The following is a 19,321-nucleotide window of genomic DNA, read 5'->3' as shown; positions in this document are numbered from 1 at the left end:
AGAATAGGAGAAAAAGCATTGCCACTTTATCGCCTTCTTCGACGCACCGACCACTTTGAGTGGACGGATGCGGCAACGGCCGGACTAGAAGAAATAAAGGCTCTTTCAGCAAGCAACCCAATCCTGGCCGCGCCGAACATCGGCGAACCAATGTCATTATACATCTCAGCAACACACTAGGTGTTGAGCGCGGTGCTTGTCGTTGAGCGAGAGGAGGCCGGACACAAATTCCCAGTTCAGAAACCGGTATACTACGTATCTACTGTCCTCACGCCATGCAAATCCTGGTACCCTCATTACCAAAATATATCATATGCGGTCTTCATGGCATCCCGGAAGTTGCGACACTACTTCCAAGAGTGCTCAATCACGATGGCTTCTGAAGTACCACTCAATGACATAATAAACAACTGCGATGCTACGGGCCGGATTGCCAAGTGGGCCATTGAGCTCCTGCCATTCGATATAACATACAAACCGCACCGAGCCATTAAATCCCAAGTATTGGCCGACTTCGTCGCCGAATGGATAGAGGCTGAACTCCCTAAAGAGTATGGTACATATTCCAACTGGGTCATGCACTTCGATGGCTCTAAAATGCTGGCCAGCTTAGGAGCGGTCGTCGTCTTAACGTCCCCCACCGGAGACACAGTCCGATACGTACTCCAAATATTATACACATACTCCAACAATGCAGCCGAATACGAGGCCTTATTGCACGGTCTTTGGATGGCTGCCTCCATGGGCATACAACACCTGGAGGTGCGCGGGGATTCAAATCTCGCAATATCCCAAATAAATGGAGACTTCGACGCCAAAGATCCAAAGATGGCGGCCTATCATAACGCCATACTTAAAATATCAGCTCGGTTTAAGGGACTCGAGTTTCATCATGTGGCTCGGAAAGTAATCAAGCGGCGGATGTTCTCGCTCACATAGGCGCCAAGCGTGACCTGCCTAACATCTTTCTGGAAAGGCTTTTCAGGCCATCCGTGGTGTGGCAGGGTGAGAGCAGCAACACCAGTCCGGATCCGATTATACCCCTAGATTCCGAACACAATACCGATATCATCGGGGGCTCAACCACCGAAATAACACCATCGGCCCATCTAATAATGGCAGTATTTGCCCCATGGACCGAACCCTTCTTGGCCTACCTTAATAGGCAAGAGCTCCCTGAGGATCAGAATGAGGCTCGCTGCATTGTTCGGCGCTCGAAAGCCTACAAGGTCCATGACGGAGAGCTCTACAAAAAAAGCGCTACGGGAGTCCTTCAAAGATGTATCTCCGAAGAAGAGGTACGACAGCTCTTGGCCGAAATCCATGCTGGTCTCGAAGGTCACCACGCCGCAGCTCAGGCCCTCATAAGTAAAGCCTTCCGTACAGGTTTCTTTTGGCCGACGGCCCGAGCAGATGCAAAGGACCTTGTCCAACGTTGTGGTGGATGCCAGCTTTTCGCCAATCAAAGCCATATGCCGCCTACCACTCTACAAACAATCCCCATTACTTGGCCTCTCGCGGTCTGGGGGCTTGATATGGTCGAACCCCTTAAAGGAGGAAGCCATTAGAAAAAATATCTGTTGGTCATGGTAGATAAATTCACCAAGTGGATAGAGGCCAAACCAGTTAAAACAGCCGAAGCCGGACTAGTGATAGACTTTATATCCGGTGTCGTGCACCGTTATGGTGTCCTGATATGTCTCCAACGTATTTATAATTTTTGATTGCTCCATGCTATATTATCTACTGTTTTGGACTATATTGGGCTTTATTTTCCACTTTTATATTATTTTTGGGACTAACCTATTAACCGGAGGCCCAGCCTAGAATTACTGTTTTTTTTCCTATTTCAGTGTTTCGAAGAAACGGAATATCAAACGGAGTCCAAACGGAACAAAATCTTCGGGAACGTTATTTTCTCACCGAACGTGATCTAGGAGACTTGGACCCTGCTCCAAGGAACAAAAGAGGCGGTCACGAGGGTGGGGGGCGCCCCCCCTAGGGCGCACCCCCTGCCTCGTGGGCCCCTCGTTGCTCCTTCGGCATACTTCTTCCTCCTATATATACACACATACCCCCAAATGATCAAAATAGGAGCCAAAAACCTAATTCCACCACCGCAACTTTCTGTATCCACGAGATCCCATCTTGGGGCCTGTTCCGGAGCTCCGTCGGAAGAGAGCCGTCATCACAGAGGGCTTCTACATCATCATAGCCTCTCCGATGAAGTGTGAGTAGTTTACCTCAGACCTTCGGGTCCATAGTTAGTAGCTAGATGGCTTCTTCTCTCTCTTTGAATCTCAATACAAAGTTCTCCCCCTCTCTTGTGGAGATCTATTCGATGTAATCTTCTTTTTGCGGTGTGTTTGTTGAGACCGATGAATTGTGGGTTTATGATCAAGTCTATCTATGAATAATATTTGAATCTTCTCTGAATTCTTTTATGTATGATTGGTTATCTTTGCAAGTCTCTTCGAATTATCCGTTTGGTTTGGCGAACTAGATTGGTAGTTCTTGCCATGGGAGAAGTGCTTAGCTTTGGGTTTGATCTTGCGGTGTCCTTACCCAGTGACAGAAGGGGTAGCAAGGCACGTATTGTATCGTTGCCATCGAGGACAACAAGATGGGGTTTATTTCATATTGCATGAATTTATCTCTCTACATCATGTCATCTTGCTTAAGGCCTTACTCTGTTTTTAACTTAATACTCTAGATGCATGCTGGACAGCGGTCGATGAGTGGAGTAATAGTAGTAGATGCAGCATCGTTTCAGTCTACTTTTCACGGACTTGATGCCTATATACATGATCATGCCTAGATATTCTCATAACTATGCTCAATTCTGTCAATTGCTCAACAGTAATTTGTTCACCCACCGTAGAATACTTATGCTCTTGAGAGAAGCCACTAGTGAAACCTATGGCCCCTGGGTCTATTCTCATCATATCAATCTCCATCACTTTAATCTTGCTTTGCTTTTTTACTTTGCCTTTACTTTTTACTTTGCATCTTTATACCAAAAATACCAAAAATATTATATCTATCAGATCTCACTCTTGTAAGTGACCGTGAAGGGATTGACAACCCCTAATCGCGTTGGTTGCGAGTAGCTATCGCTTTGTGCAGGTACGAGGGACTTGAGCGTGGCCTCCTACTGGATTGATACCTTGGTTCTCAAAAGCTGAGGGAAATACTTACGCTACTCTGCTGCATCATCCCTTCCTCTTCGGGGAAAACCAACGTAAGCTCAAGACGTAGCAAGAAGGATTTCTGGTGCCGTTGCCGGGGAGTCTACGCAAAAAGTCAACATACCAAGTACCCATCACAATCCCTATCTCTCGCATTACATTATTTGCCATTTGCCTCTCGTTTTCCTCTCCCCCCCAATTCACCCTTGCCATTTTATTCGCCCTCTCTCTCTCTATCCTCCCTCTCTATTTGCCTCTTTTTGCCCGCTTGCCTTTTTGTTTGCTCGTGTGTTAGATTGCTTGTTTGTCACGATGGCTCAAGATAATACCAAATTGTGTGACTTCACCAATAGCAATAATAATGATTTCCTTAGCACTCCGATTGCTCCTCTTACCGTTGCTGAATCTTGTGAAATTAATACTGCTTTGTTGAATCTTGATATGAAAGATCAATTTGCCGGCCTTCCTAGTGAATATGCCGCTACTCATCTGAATAGATTCGTTTATTTATGTGATATGCAAAATAAAAAATATTTCAATAATGATTTCGTTAAATTGAAGCTATTTCCTTTTTCGCTTAGAGATCGTGCTAAAGCTTGGTTTTTGTCTTTGCCTAAGAATAGTATTGATTCATGGAACAAGTGCAAAGATGCTTTTATCTCTAAGTATTTTCCTCCCGCTAAGATCATCTCTCTTAGAAACGATATTATGAACTTTATACAATTTGATCATTAACATGTTGCACAAGCTTGGGAGAGAATGAAATTAATGATACATAATTGCCCTACTCATGGTTTGAATTTGTGGATGATCATACAAATTTTTTATGCCGGATTGAATTTTGCTTATAGAAATCTTTTAGATTCGGCAGCGGGAGGCACTTTTATGGAAATCACTTTAGGAGATGCTACTAAACTCCTAGATAATATTATGGTTAATTATTCTCAATGGCATACTGAAAGATCTTCTAATAAAAAAGTGCATGCGATAGAAGAAATCAATGTTTTGAGTGGAAAGATGGATGAACTTATGAAATTATTTGCTACTAAGAGTGTTTCTTCTGATCCTAATGATATGACTTTGTCTACTTTGATTGAGAATAACAATGAATCTATGGATGTGAATTTTGTTGGTAGGAATAATTTTGGTAACAACGCTTATAGCGGGAATTTTAACCCTAGGCCATATCCTAGTAATCCTTCTAATAATTATGGGAATTCCTACAACAACTCTTATGGAAATTATAATAAGATGCCCTTTGAATTTGAGAATAGTGTTAAAGAGTTTATGAATTCACAAAAGAATTTTAATGCTTTGCTTGAAGAGAAATTGCTTAAAGCTGATGATTTGGTTAGGAACGTTGATAGAATTTCTCTTGAGATTGATTCCTTAAAGCTTAGATCTATTCCTCCTAAACATGATATCAATGAGTCTCTCAAAGCCATGAGAATTTCCATTGATGAGTGCAAGGAAAGAACCGCTAGGATGCGTGCTTCCAAAGATGCCTTTATTAAAGCGTGTTCTTCCAATTCCTATGAAAATCAAGATGAAGATCTAAAAGTTATTGATGTGTCCCCTATTAAATCTTTGTTTTGCAATATGAATCTTGATGAAACTGAATATGATCTTCCTTTACCTAGAAGGCATTCTAAAAATTTGGAGTATTTAGATCTTAATGATGAAATTAATGAAAGTGGGATTGAAAGAAATAAAAATCTAGATGTTGCTAAACCCACTATATTGGATTTCAAAGAATTTAATTATGAAAGTTGCTCTTTAATTGATTGTATTTCCTTATAGTCAAAATAAAGCCTTTACCGAACATATTGTTGATGCCTTGATGCAATCTTATGAAGAAAAACTTGAGTTGAAAATTTCTATCCCTAGAAAACTCTATGATGAGTGGGAACAAACTATTAAAATTAAAATTATAGATCATGAGTTTTATGCTTTGTGTGATTTGGGTGCTAGTGTCTCTACTATTCCCAAGATTTGTGTGATTTGCTAGATTTCCGTAATTTTGATGATTGCTCTCTAAACTTGCACCTTGCGGATTCCACTATTAAGAAACCTATGGGAAGGATTAGTGATGTTATTATTGTTGAAAATAGGAATTATGTGCCCGTAGATTTCATTGTTCTTGACATAGATTGCAATCCTTCTTGCCCTATTATTCTTGGTAGACCTTTCCTTAGAACGGTTGGTGCGATTATTGATATGAAGGAAGGGAATATTAGATTTCAATTTCCATTAAAAAAGGGCACGGAACACTTTCCAAGAAAGAAAATAAAATTACCATATGAAACTATCATGAGAGCCACTTATGGATTGCCTACCAAAGATGGCAATACCTAGATCTATCCTCGCTTTTATGCCTAGCTAGGGGCGTTAAACGATAGCGCTTGTTGGGAGGCAACCCAATTTTATTTTTATTCCTTGATTTTTGCTCCTGATTCGTAATAAATAAATTATTTAGCCTCTGTTTGGGTTGTGTTTTTTGTGTTTAATTAGTGTTTGTGCCAAGTAGAACCGTTGGGAAGACTTGGGGAAAGTCTTGTTGAATTTGCTGTAAAAAACAGAAACTTTAGCGCTCACGAGAACTGCTGTAATTTTTATTTGAAGAGTGCTATTTAGTTAATTCTTTATGTAGATGATTAATAGATAAATTTCTCACGTCCAGCAATTTATTTTAGAATTTTTGGGGTTCCATATCTTTCGCTAGCTACAGATTACTACAGACTGTTATGTTTTTGACAGATTCTGTTTTTGTGTGTTGTTTGCTTATTTTGATGAATCTATGGTTAGTAAAATAGTTTATAATCCATAGAGAAGTTGGAATACAGTAGGTTTAACACCAATATAAATAAATAATGAGTTCATTACAGTACCTTGAAGTGGTATTTTGTTTTCTTTCGCTAACAGAGCTCACGAGTTTTCTATTTTGAGTTTTGTGTTGTGAAGTTTTCATGTTTTGGGTGAATTATTTTGATGGATCATGGAACGAGGAGTGGCAAGAGCCTAAGCTTGGGGATGCCCATGGCACCCCCAAGATAATCCAAGGACACCAAAAAGTCAAAGCTTGGGGATGGCCCGGAAGGCATCCCCTCTTTCGTCCACTTCCATCGGTAATTTACTTGGAGCTATATTTTTATTCACCAACATGATATGTGTTTTGCTTGGAGCGTCTTGTATTATTTGTGTCTTAGTATGCCACAATCATCCTTGCTGTACACACCTTTTGAGAGATCCATACATGAATTAAAATTTGATAGAATACTCTATGTGCTTCACTTATATCTTTTGAGCTAAGTAGTTTTTCTCTATGTGCTTCACTTATATCTTTTGAGCTAAGTAGTTTTGCTCTATGTGCTTCACTTATATCTTTTGAGCGTTATAATTTTGCTCTATGTGCTTCACTTAGATCTTTTATAGCACGGTGGTGGATTTGTTTTAAAGAAACTATTGATCTCTCATGCTTCACTTAAATTATTTTGAGAGTCTCTTAATAGCATGGTAATTTGCTTAATAATAATATGCTTGGTATTCAAGATTTGTGAAACTTTCTTTTGAGTGTGTTGAATACTAAGAAAATATTGAAGCATGATAATTGTTTTGAGATATGGAGGTGATAATATTAAAGTCATGCTAGTTGAGTAGTTGTGAATTTAAAGAATACTTGTGTTAAAGTTTGTGATTCCCGTAGCATGCATGTATGGTGAACCGTTATGTGATGAAGTCGGAGCATGATTTATTTATTGATTGTCTTCCTTATGAGTGGCGGTCGGGGACGAGCGATGGTCTTTTCCTACCAATCTATCCCCCTAGGAGCATGCGCGTAATACTTTGCTTTGATAACTTCTAGATTTTTGCAATAAGTATATGAGTTCTTTATGACTAATGTTGAGTCCATGGATCATACGCACTCTCACTCTTCCACCTTTGCTAGCCTCTCTAATACCGCGCACCTTTCGCCGGTATCATACACCTACCATATACCTTCCTCAAAACACCACCATACCTACCTATTATGGCATTTCCATAGCCATTCCGAGATATATTGCCATGCAACTTTCCACCATCTAGTTCATCATGACACACTCCATCATTGTCATACTGCATATCCCGGTACACCGCCGGATGCATTCATATAGAGTCATATTTCGTTCTAAGTATCGAGTTGTAATTGTTGAGTTGTAAGAAAAATAAAAGTGTGATGATCATCATTATTAGAGCATTGTCCCATGTGAGGAAAGAATGATGGAGACTATGATTCCCCCATAAGTCGGGATGAGACTCCGGACGAAAAATAAATAAAATAGGCCAAAGAAGCCCAAATAAAAAGAGGCCATGAAATAAAAAAAAAAGAGAAAAGGCCCAAATAAAAAAAAACAAAAAAATGAGAGAAAAAGAGAGAAGGGACAATGTTACTATCCTCTTACCACACTTGTGCTTCAAAGTAGCACCATGATCTTCATAGTAGAGAGTCTCTCATGTTATCACTTTCATATACTAGTGGGAATTTTACATTATAGAACTTGGCTTGTATATTCCAATGATGGGCTTCCTCAAATTGCCCTAGGTCTTCATGAGCAAGCAAGTTGGATGCACACCCACTTAGTTTCTTTTTGAGCTTCCATATACTTATAGCTCTAGTGCATCCGTTGCATGGCAATCCCTACTCACTCACATTGATATCTATTGATGGGCATCTCCATAGCCCATTGATACACCTAGTTGATGTGAGACTATCTTCTCCTTTTTGTCTTCTCCACAACCACAATTCTATTCCACCTATAGTGCTATATCTATGGCTCACGCTCATGTATTGCGTGAAGATTGAAAAAGTTTTGAAAAAGTTAGAGTATGAAACAATTGCTTGGCTTGTCATCGGGGTTGTGCATGATTTAAATACTTTGTGTGGTGAAGATAGAGCATAGCCAGACTATATGATTTTGTAGGGATAACTTTCTTTGGCCATGTTATTTTGAGAAGACATAATTGCTTTGTTAGTATGCTTGAAGTATTATTATTTTTATGTCAATATAAACTTTTGTCTTGAATCTTTCTAATCTGAATATTCATACCACAATTAAGAAGATTTGCCTTGAAATTATGCCAAGTAGCACTCGGCATCAAAAATTCTCTTTTTATCATTTACCTACTCGAGGACGAGCGGGAATTAAGCTTGGGGATGCCTGATACATCTCCAACGTATCTATAATTTTTGATTGCTCCATGCTATATTATCTACTGTTTTAGACTATATTGGGCTTTATTTTCCACTTTTATATTATTTTTGGGACTAAGCTATTAACCATGGGCCCAGCCCAGAATTGCTATTTTTGCCTATTTCAGTGTTTCGAAGAAACGGAATATCAAACGGAGTCCAAACGGAATAAAATCTTCGGGAACGTGATTTTCTCACCGAACGTGATCCAGGAGACTTGGACCCTGCTCCAAGGAACAAAAGAGGCAGTCACGAGGGTGGGGGCGCCCCCTGCCTCGTGGGCCCCTCGTTGCCCCTCCGGCGTACTTCTTCCTCCTATATATACACACATACCCCCAAACAATTAGAATAGGAGCCAAAAACCTAATTCCACCACCGCAACTTTCTGTATCCACAAGATCCCATCTTGGGGCCTGTTCCGGAGCTCCGTCGGAAGAGGGCCGTCATCACGGAGGGCTTCTACATCATCATAGCCTCTCTGATGAAGTGTGAGTAGTTTACCTCAGACCTTCGGGTCCATAGTTAGTAGCTAGATGGCTTCTTCTCTCTCTTTGAATCTCAATACAAAGTTCTTCCCCTCTCTTCTGGAGATCTATTCGATGTAATCTACTTTTTGCGGTGTGTTTGTTGAGACCGATGAATTATGGGTTTATGATCAAGTCTATCTATGAATAATATTTGAATTTTCTCTGAATTCTTTTATGTATGATTGGTTATCTTTGCAAGTCTCTTCGAATTATCCGTTTGGTTTGGCCAACTAGATTGGTAGTTCTTGCCATGGGAGAAGTGCTTAGCTTTGGGTTCGATCTTGCGGTTTCCTTACCCAGTGATAGAAGGGGCAGAAAGGCACGTATTGTATCGTTGCCATCGAGGATAACAAGATGGGGTTTATTTCATATTGCATTAATTTATCTCTCTACATCATGTCATCTTGCTTAAGGCGTTACTCTGTTTTTAACTTAATACTCTAGATGCATGCTGGACAGCGGTTGATGAGTGGAGTAATAGTAGTAGATGCAGAATCGTTTCGGTCTACTTGTCACGGACGTGATGCCTATATACATGATCATGCCTAGATATTCTCATAACTATGCTCAATTCTGTCAATTGCTCAATAGTAATTTGTTCACCCATCGTAGAATACTTATGCTCTTGAGAGAAGCCACTAGTGAAACCTATGGCCCCCGGGTCTATTCTCATCATATCAATCTCCATCACTTCAATCTTGATTTTCTTTTTACTTTTCCTTTACTTTTTACTTTGCATCTTTATACCAAAAATACCAAAAATATTATATCTATCAGATCTCACTCTCGTAAGTGACCGTGAAGGGATTGACAACCCCTAATCGTGTTGGTTACGAGTAGCTATCGCTTTGTGCAGGTACGACGGACTTGAGCGTGGCCTCCTACTGGATTGATACCTTGGTTCTCAAAAACTGAGGGAAATACTTATGCTACTCTGGTGTGTCACCCCTTCCTCTTCGGGGAAAACCAACGCCAGCTCAAGACGTAGCATGTCCCACACAGCATCATCACCGATAACGGCTCCAATTTTACAGCCGATGAAGTGAAAACCTGGTCTGCTTTATGCCTCCATCTATCACCCACAAACAAATGGTCAAATGGAGCGAGCTAATGGTCTTATCATGAGCGGCATTAAGCCTAGACTAGTATGGTCTTTGAAAGAATCAGACAAGCACTGGGTTGAGGAGCTCGACTCTGTACTCTGGGGGCTGCGGACCACGCCCAATCGCACTACTGGATACATACCATTCTTCATGGTGTACGACGCAGAGGCCGTTTTGCCCTGCGACATCATTCATGACTCACCTCGAGTGCGCACGTACGAAGAAAGAGAGGCCGAGCTTGATCGGCAGGACAGTCTAGATGCCCTGGAGGAGGAGCGCGACCTTGCAAAAGCCCGTTCTGCATTCTATCAACAACATGCTCACAGATACCGAAGCAGAGAAGTGCAGGCCAAGACTTATAATGTTGGTGAACTCATTCTACGCTTTCCAGAGAATAAAAAGGACAAACTCAAGCCCAAGTGGTAGGGTCCCTTCATCATAGATGAAGTTCTCACTAGAGGAGCATACCACCTGCGTGATGCACCAGACAATCGCTTAGAGCCGAACCCGTGGAATGCCGCCAGACTCCAAAGATTCTACGCCTAGAGTCGTACTCTTTGTTCGTCTTCTTCTCCCTTTGTTTCCATTTTTTCTCTCTTTAATTTTTTTCTCCAGCTTGATAGCTCTTGTGTGGCCAAACTGCACACCCATGACGCGCACATCCTTAAATGTATACACTCATAATACCTGGGGGCTTCTTTTACAGAAGCTTATTATTATTATTTTCCAAGCATCAAGCTCACCACATATGTGTCTTTTCCTCATATGTACCTTTTCTTCGCCATTATATGCACCGTTATGACTTAAGTTTTTGCCAAGCTGGGTTGCCTGGCTCCTGTGCTTATGCCCTACGTTCTCGTTTGTTCGGCTAGGGCATAAAGGGAGCACCTCTGCGATTCTTACAGTCGGGTCATATGGACTTGTACCTCAGACTGGGTGAAGTTGAAAGCTAGCATTCTTAAGGGAATATTCAGTTGGCGGACTAAAGACGTTATACCCAAATTATACTGTGAACCCCAGATGTTACGTATACTGTAATTTTTCAATCACAGTTCGGGCATGCATACTAACGCATGTCCACCCAGGGAAAGGAAACCTTAATGGGACTATTCTACCTGGAAGGTGTTTCTTACAATCAACAAGTAATATAACATAGCTAGCCGGATACAACTTGTCTGTTCAAGCTACTATGACCCCTACTCCTGGTTTCCACGCATACCCCGGGCTATGCTGCCGATCCGGTGTTCAGAACACTCCGCACCTTTGGGTTCAGAGGTCGAAGCGAAAAGGTCTGCCATGACAATTGTTTTACAATCCGGCTAGGGACAAATTTGTCAATTGAAGTACATAGTCAGTTGGACTCAAAAACTTCTTCCTCTATGCCGTCCAACAGGCTGTCTAGCTTACAATCCTCTTGGGAAACTTGGTGGCTATCTTTACTTGGTCATATACCAAACTAACTGGAATTTCTTGTCCATCTGACCCCCGAGGTCCAACCCGGGCCATATGATTCGGATCAAGCTTGGTGTACTGTGTTTTTACCATGGCCCAAGCCTCGCCCGCACCTTCTCGGCAGGCTGATATCTTCCATAAGAGAAAGCGCCGCCGAGCCCCTTGGAATAGCTTTACAAGCTCCTCCATACTTCTTGGAGGGGAGGCGGATGGCCACAAAGCCTTGGCAACACTCCGCATTGCTTGCCGATCTCGCTCGTGCACTTGGGACAGCTCTTGCAGCATATCGGCTTGAGATCCGGACATTTCCTCTTCGAGACGACTAGTCACCATACCTGCAGACATAAATCAGTCAGCTCATTTTCTCATTGAATTACACAGAGGCAAGTTCAAAAGCATATTGAATATGCCGCCTCGTAGCCTCCTATTTTCCTTACGGCGTCAGCTAGCTGGGCTCGTACATCTTTTAGATTTTCACCCAGTAGGGTGTTGGAATCATGTAGCTTGTTCTTATCATCCCTGACTCGTGTCAGCACACGTTCGCCTACAGCATGTCACCTTTCGACCTCTTGTTTACCCGCCTGCGCGACTTTAAGTTCCTCTTTCAGTTGATCCGCTGATCCTGTCATCGGAAGCGCAATAGTATTCACATTACTGGTACATGATTACACTTTTTCTGGATGGAAGGGAACATTACCAGGCGGTGCCTCCTTGGACTTATCCAGTTCGGTAGTAACAACAGCTAGCTGAGTCCGGCACTTTTCCAGCTCACGAGACAGCGTGTTGTTCTTCTCTGTGAGTACCTGATTATACAATGATCCTTAAATCAGTTGTTTCAAATATTTCAAGTCTCAGGGGCTACTGGTATATGATTACCAGATCTAAACAATGCATACTTACCCGCATATCTTTCAAATGTTAGTCAGTGGCTCGGGCAAGCCCATCCCGAGCAGCTCGGATGTACGCATCAGCCGAGCTCAAGGCATTGAATGCCTCTAGTAAAATCAGGGTCGCGAAGAGCAGCCCTCCGGCGCCGATGATTCATGGCGCTCTCCACTTCAGAGTTCGTGATGGATACATTATCCGAATCCTCTGAAGGAGGACAGTCTGGCATTGCTTTCGTGTCAGCCCCCGCCCTAGAGGAAGGGTCTGGAACTTGACTGGTGGAGGCGCGATCGGCAGGATCCCTGGACATAGTCCAGCGAACACTCTTCCTGATAAAACATAGCGGACAATGTCATGGTTCGATGTGACTGCCAGAGGGCATATTTAAAGCCATACCTCTTTGATGAAGGCTCGGCCGTGTTGTCATTTGACTTCCTCTTCGAAGACCCACCGGGTGTAGGAGCCGCTCTCCTATGAGACGCCTCTAGTGCGGCATGACGCGCCGAGCGCCTCCCCTTTGGAGCACGAGGCAGTGCGGTGGGTGAGGCATAATGAGGAAGCTCTTTCAGAGGAGGTGTCTCCTGATTACTTACATGTGAGGCAGGAAGGAGGCTAGGATAATCGACCATGATGGGCACTTCTGTGCCGTCATAGCTCGCCTGGTAGAAGACTCCCTCTTTGAGTTCTACAAATATGTCTGGATCCTCTTCAAATCCGGGATCGAGGTCCCGGTTATGGTCCTCCGGCTGTGGAGCGGGACTATAAATCTCCATGATAGCCTTCCACCATTCCTATTAAGAATGGATGGGTAGATGTCAATTAAACATGACTTAGGGAAAGGATTGAGTAAGGAGGTGGGATTAAAACTCACCCAGCTAGGGGGATTGTACATAGAGAATCCCTCTCGGTGTTTGAGATGAGTAAACTCCTCTTTTTCCCCTTTATACAGATCAGCCAATATTGTGGCCTGGGCGGTAGGGGCATCCGGACTCTTCCCTCCGCAGCGTGAGGCGTCGTCTTCCCCATTATAGTGCCACATGGGGAGCCCTTTGAATTGGAGTGGCTGAACACCTCGCATTATGGAAATTGCCATTACCTCGATTATTGATAATCCGGACTGGGCAAGTGTCCTTATCCTGCCCATTAACATCTTGACCTTCGCACTATATTCCTCCTCGAGGCTCCGAGGGCGCCAGCTGTGGTGCTTCTTCAGTGGAGCGCTGGAAAACTCAGGAAGGCCTTGCCGGATTTGGTCCGAGAGAACGACATCTTCGATATAGAACCACTCCGAGGGCCACTCTTCAGACGCCTTCTTAGGCATGTCGGATAGGTATCCGGTTCCGGCTATGCGCCATATCTCGGCGCCGCCCACCTCGAATATAGATCCCTTTTGGGAGTGAGGGACGAGGCAAAACAGTTTGCTCCATAGCTCAAAATGAGCCTCGCAGCCCAGGAATAGCTCGCAAAGAGCAATGTAGCCCGCCATATGCAGAATGGAGCCTGGCGTGAGATTGTGCAGTTGGAGTCCATAATACTCCAGGAGACCTTGGAGGAAAGGATGGATTGGAAATCCAACACCTCGCAAGAGAAAGGAAATGAAGCACACTCGCTCCCCTTCTAAAGGATTCGGAAAATTTTCCGCCAGGGCTTCGCCCGTAAAAGAAGTTAATCCCGCTCGCACCGGGACTAGATCCGTGGGGGGAAGGAATCCCTACATTTGAAGCTTACTCAGTTGGTCATGGGATACTGAACATTTCTCCCAATCGCCTTTTTCGGAGCCATGGGGGCGGGAGGAAGAACTGGGAACGCTAGCCATGTTGGAATGGTTTCTCCTAGCAAGCTCTAAGGATTTTCCGCCTGGTGTGATATGGCATCTGAGATCCAGTCCACTTAAATATACACCTTTCTTACATGGCTAGGGTGTTATGTGCAAAAATACTCTGACCTTTCGTGTTCGCTCGACACGTGGAAGCCGAAGCAATGGAGGCACAGAAGCCGATGGGTACGACATTAAATGGAAAACTGAGTATAACTCTTCGGATCAGATGCTTTGAAGTATTCGGAGCAAGAACCCTCCTTGCAATGCCGAAGACTATCAGCACGCCGGAAACATCGTCATTGAAGTTTGGTTCTGGGGCTACTGAGGGACTCCGGGACTAAGGGGTCCTCGGGCATTCGACCTATGGGACATGGGCCAGACTGATGGGCCATGAAGATACAGGATGAAGACTTCCTCCCGTGTCCGGATGGGACTCTCCTCTACATGGAAGGCAAGCTTGGCATTCGGATATGAAGATTCCTTCCTCTGTAAACCGCCTCTGTACAGCCCTAGGCCCCTCCAGTGTTTATATAAACCAGAGGGTTTAGTCCGTAGAGGCAATCAAAATCATACAGGCTAGACGTCTAGGGTTTAGCCATTACGATCTCATGGTAGATCAGCTCTTGTAATCCTCATATTCATCAAGATCAATCAAGCAGGAAGTAGGGTATTACCTCCATCAAGAAGGCCCGAACCTGGGTAAACATCATGTCCCCTGTCTCCTGTTACCATCGACCCTAGATGCACAGTTCGGGACCCCCTACCCGAGATCCACCGGTTTTGACACCGACACCCACCTCGGGTCCCCCCGGACCGCCTCTTTGCTCTATAAATACCCAAATATTGCCAAAACCCTAGGAGAGTCGACGAAATATTCATCCAGCCACCGCAGAGTCCAGAAACACCAGACAATCTAGACACCATCATGGAGGGGTTCACCACTTCCATTGGTGCCTCTTCGATGATGCGTGAGTAGTTCTTTGTAGACCTTCGGGTCCGTAGTTAGTAGCTAGATGGATTCATCTCTCTCTCTTGATCCTCAATGCAATGGTCTCTTGGAGATCCATATGATGTAACTCTTTTGTGGTGTGTTCGTTGGGATCGATGAACTTCGAGTTTATGATCAGATCTATGTTTTTATATCCATGAAAGTATTTGAGTTTCTTTGATCTCTTTTATGAGTGATCTCTTATAGCCTCGAATTTCTTCTCTGATATTTGGGTTTTGTCTGGCCAACTCGATCTATTTATCTTCCAATGGGAAGAGGTTCCCGGTAGTGGGTTCGATCTTACGGTGCTTGATCCCAGTGATAGAAAGGGAACCGACACGTATGTATCATTGCTACTAAGTATAAAAAGACGAGATCTATATCTACCGCCATATAGATAAATGGATCTTGTCTACATCATGTCATCGTTCTTATTGCATTACTCTGTTTTTCCATGAACTTAATACACTAGATGCATGATGGATAGCAGTCGATGTGTGGAGTAATAGTAGTAGATGCAGGCACGAGTCAGTCTACTAATATTGGACGTGATGCCTATGCAATGATCATTGCCTGGATATCGTCATAATTATTTGATGTTCTATCAATTGCACAACAGTAATTTATTTACCCACTGTTTGCTATTTTTCTCGAGAGAAGCCACTAGTGAAACTTACGGCCCCCAGGTCTTATTTCTGATATATTTGCCTTTGCGATCTACCTTTTCCTTGCTTTTATTTTCAGATCTATTAAACCTAAAATCCAAAAATAATTTTCTACACTTTATTTTATTTGCGATCTATTTATCCAATCTATTACAACCTTTCTCCCATCAACTTGCCAATTTCTGGCACCGTTACCCGAAAGGGATTGACAACCCCTTTAACAGGTCAGGTTGTGAGGTGTTGTTATTTGTGTGCACGTGCTGCTTACGTTGTGTTGCTTGGTTCTCCTACCGGTTCGATACCTTCGTTTCATAACTGAGGGAAATACTCTATCGTTGCTGTGCTACGTCATCCCTCCCTCCCCGAGGAAATACCGGGGAGAAAGAGAGAGAGGCGACTGAACTCACCCTAGCAGTTCATCGCACCAGCTCAAGAACACCTCTCGCGAGGCTGTTCTTCCCTTGTACTGTTCATCATCAGCCCCCTGAGGCAATCCACCACACCACACACTGGAGTAGGGTATTACACCACAACGGTGGCCTGAACCAGTATAAACCTTGTGTCCCTTGTGTTGTTCGTTGTTTCCAGCTTAGATCACGCAAGGAGATTGGACGTAGATCGGTAGGGGAGAGATCTCCGCGCGCACCCTAGTGTTTGAACCTCAAGGGTCTGCCGAAAGTTGAAATGTGACAAGGATCTTCTTGGGCAATAGTTGTTTGATCTTGCTGAAAAACAGAAAGTTTGTGCTCACGAAATTAATTTTCATTTTTTACTAGAGAGTGGTAAAATACCCATTCCTATTGCAGTAGATCAATACACAAATTTCTCAGGTCGTCCTAATTTTTCATAGTTTTTGGAGTTACACAAGTATTCAAAATAGTCAGATTGATACAGACTGTTCTATTTTGACAGATTATGTTTTCTTTGTGTTGTGTGCTTACTTTGATAGCTCTATGGTTTTCTTTGATGATCTTTTGCCATAGAAAAGTTGGAATACAGTAGATATAATACAAAAACAAAATATGAATTGGTTTGATACATCACTTATAGTAGTGGTTTATTATTCTTATACTAACGGATCTCACGGAGGCTTTGTTGAGTTTTGTCTTTTGTGTGATTGAAGTTTTCAAGTTTTGGGTTATCTTAAGGTGGATGAAGGAAGGATGTAACAGCCTAAGCTTGGTGATGTCCCGACATCCCAAGCTATTATCCAAGAATGAGCAAGCAACTAAGCTTGGCGATGCTGTCGGCGTCCTGGGAACAGGGGTCCCCAAACTTGCCTGCCTGCGGCCCATAGCGCGGCTCCACCAGCGGCCCTGTACAGCCCATCTTCACCAATAAACACTCAAGACCCTCGCGAGGGGCCAAGCCTCGCGAGGCGGACGACACAAGACCTCCTCGGGGGCAACTTCACCAGGCAGGCTCGCGAGGGGGCGGAGAGATCAAGGCAAGGGACACCACATGAGGTTTCTGTGACGCAAGCCGTAACGACTGGATCCAGGCAGGCGCCAGCGCGCAGTGTCCTCATTTCCTCTTTGGTGCTAAAGAGGCAAGCACAGGCGAGGAGTCCCGAGGCATCAAGAAAAGGTTTCCACATCGGTGCAACAAGACCAAGACCAGCAGGACGGTAGGACAGAGGTCACCGTGGAGCCCAAGACGGCGTCACCACCAGAGCCTTTGGCAGGCGAAGACCACCTTTAGTCAGGATAACTTGTACTAGTTGTCTCCCTTTGAATTTGGTCGTTCTGGGATCCCTTCTCGCTCAATATTTGGGAAGAGGACTGAGGCCACTATAAATAGGACTAGCCACCACAGTAGGACGGACAGATCATTCAGGCCATCCTCAACCACACAAGTTCACCAAGCACAAGAAAACCTCTCCTCAGGAGGTTGTTCTTCCCTTGTAACTGTTCCTCCTCAGCCCAAGTGGCAATCCACCACACCACACTGGAGTAGGGTATTACAACACATCGGTGGCCCGAACCAGTAGAAACTCTTGTGTCTCTTGTTCTTTGGGTTCGTCGAGCTAGGCCGTGAGATCATGATGTGTGCGCGCTAGAGAAGGGGGAGAGATCTTCGTGCGCACCCCAGTGTTTGAACCTCAAGGGTTTTGCAGGAACCCGAAATCCGACATTTGGCGCACTAGGTAGGGATGCGCCGAAGCTTTGCCCCCTGACGGCCTCGCCTCTCCGACCGGCTCTCATGGACGTCGCCGCTTCTCCTACTGGATCGACGGGCGCCCTCCGCAGCGCCATGGGGCTCCGGGCCTTCACCCCCGCCTTGCGACGCGTGCGGTGGCCGCACAAGTTCAAGCCGAGATGCCGCCCCGTTACGATGGTGCGGCGGATCCGGTGGCCTTCCTACTGGCGTACGAGGAGGCTGTTCTGGAGGCCGAGGTGATGATAAGGTCATGGCCAACTGGCTCCCAATGGCCCTCGCTGGCGTGCCACGCACCTAGCTCCTCCATCTGCCAGCATCTTCTGTGGCCTCCAGGGGGGAGCTGCGCGACCTCTTCATCGCGCGCTTCGGGGGACCAGCACCCCCCGTCGTCGCAGGTCTCCTCGGTGGCTCGCAGGCGCCGCCCTCGGACCATCACACCAAGTCGTTTTTTCGCCAGATCAGCGCCGCCTCCACGTGGCAGGGGGCTCCCCCAGGTTGGGTGGCGCCCAAGGCTGACCTAACTTTCGACTCGGGGGATCACCCAGTCACCACCGTCGGTTCGGGCGTGCTCCCGATGCTTTGCACGCCCACCATCTGCAGTGTAGCTGTTACCAAGACCCTCATCGACGGCGGCGCCAGCCTCAACATGCTCTCCATGGAGGCTTTTAGCCTCCTTCACGTACCGCTTGAGTGGCTCCGCCCCAGCAAGCCCTTCTCCGGAGTCGGCGGCGGCTCCTCCAACCCCCTGGGGCAAATCCGTCTCCCCGTGACCTTCGGCACACGCGACAACTTCCCCACCGAGCTAATCGACTTCGACATCACCCGCATTGACTTACCCTACAACGCCATCCTCGGGTACCGGCGCTGGCCCAATTCATGGCAGCTACTCATCCTGCCTACAACCTCATGAAGATGCCAGGGAGCAAGGGTGTCCTCACCATGTTCGGAGACACCAAGGAAGCCTTGGCGGCCCTCAAACTCGCCTTCAGGGCCACGGTGGCAGCTTGCCCGGCCGACAAGGCCGTGCCCAGGACCAAGGGGGCTGCGCCGACCAAGAAGAAGCTGATGTTCACTCAAGGTCAAGCCGAGACAAAGCAGATACCGGTCGACGAGGACGGGGCCTCAGGCGCCACGTTTACTATAGGTGCCGACCTCGTCCCAGATCAAGAAAGGGAGTTGGTGGACTTCCTGCGGGCAAACAAGGAAGTGTTCGCCTGGGAGCCCAAGCAGCTAGTTGGGGTCCCGAGAGGAGTGATTGAGCATCATCTGAGGTTATGCCCCCAACGTGCACCCTGTGAAGCAGAGGG

At 45.1% G+C, this 19,321-nt stretch overlaps 1 protein-coding gene across 1 annotated transcript; it reads right to left on the bottom strand.

Moving 5' to 3' along the window:
* Positions 1 to 11,819: 11,819 nt before the first annotated feature.
* On the bottom strand, positions 11,820 to 13,475 carry LOC147974907 (uncharacterized). Its single transcript, XM_087520194.1, has 7 exons — positions 13,254 to 13,475; positions 12,976 to 13,173; positions 12,755 to 12,897; positions 12,576 to 12,711; positions 12,195 to 12,300; positions 12,056 to 12,119; positions 11,820 to 11,832 (listed from the first exon to the last, which is right to left on the bottom strand). The coding sequence occupies exons 1-7, from the start codon at positions 13,473 to 13,475 to the stop codon at positions 11,820 to 11,822; spliced, it is 882 nt and encodes a 293-aa protein (XP_087376320.1).
* Between the last annotated feature and the right edge of the window lie 5,846 nt (positions 13,476 to 19,321).

This window comes from Triticum urartu, chromosome 4A (genome assembly GCF_056163025.1).
Source record: "Triticum urartu cultivar PI428250 chromosome 4A, HENAU_Tu73, whole genome shotgun sequence".
Classification (NCBI taxonomy): Eukaryota; Viridiplantae; Streptophyta; class Magnoliopsida; order Poales; family Poaceae; genus Triticum; species Triticum urartu.
This window is presented reverse-complemented; position numbering and strand designations above follow the sequence as displayed.

Excerpts from the sequence above, each read along its gene's own strand:
- LOC147974907 (XM_087520194.1), bottom strand. The coding sequence starts at position 13,475 with ATGGCAATTTCCATAATGCGAGGTGTTCAGCCACTCCAATTCAAAGGG. Across the intron at positions 12,712-12,754 it reads GGCTTTAAATATGCCCTCTG|GAAGAGTGTTCGCTGGACTA; the intron begins GCAGTCACATCG and ends ATGTTTTATCAG. Across the intron at positions 12,301-12,575 it reads CTTCAGAGGATTCGGATAAT|GTACTCACAGAGAAGAACAA; the intron begins GTATCCATCACG and ends TTGTATAATCAG.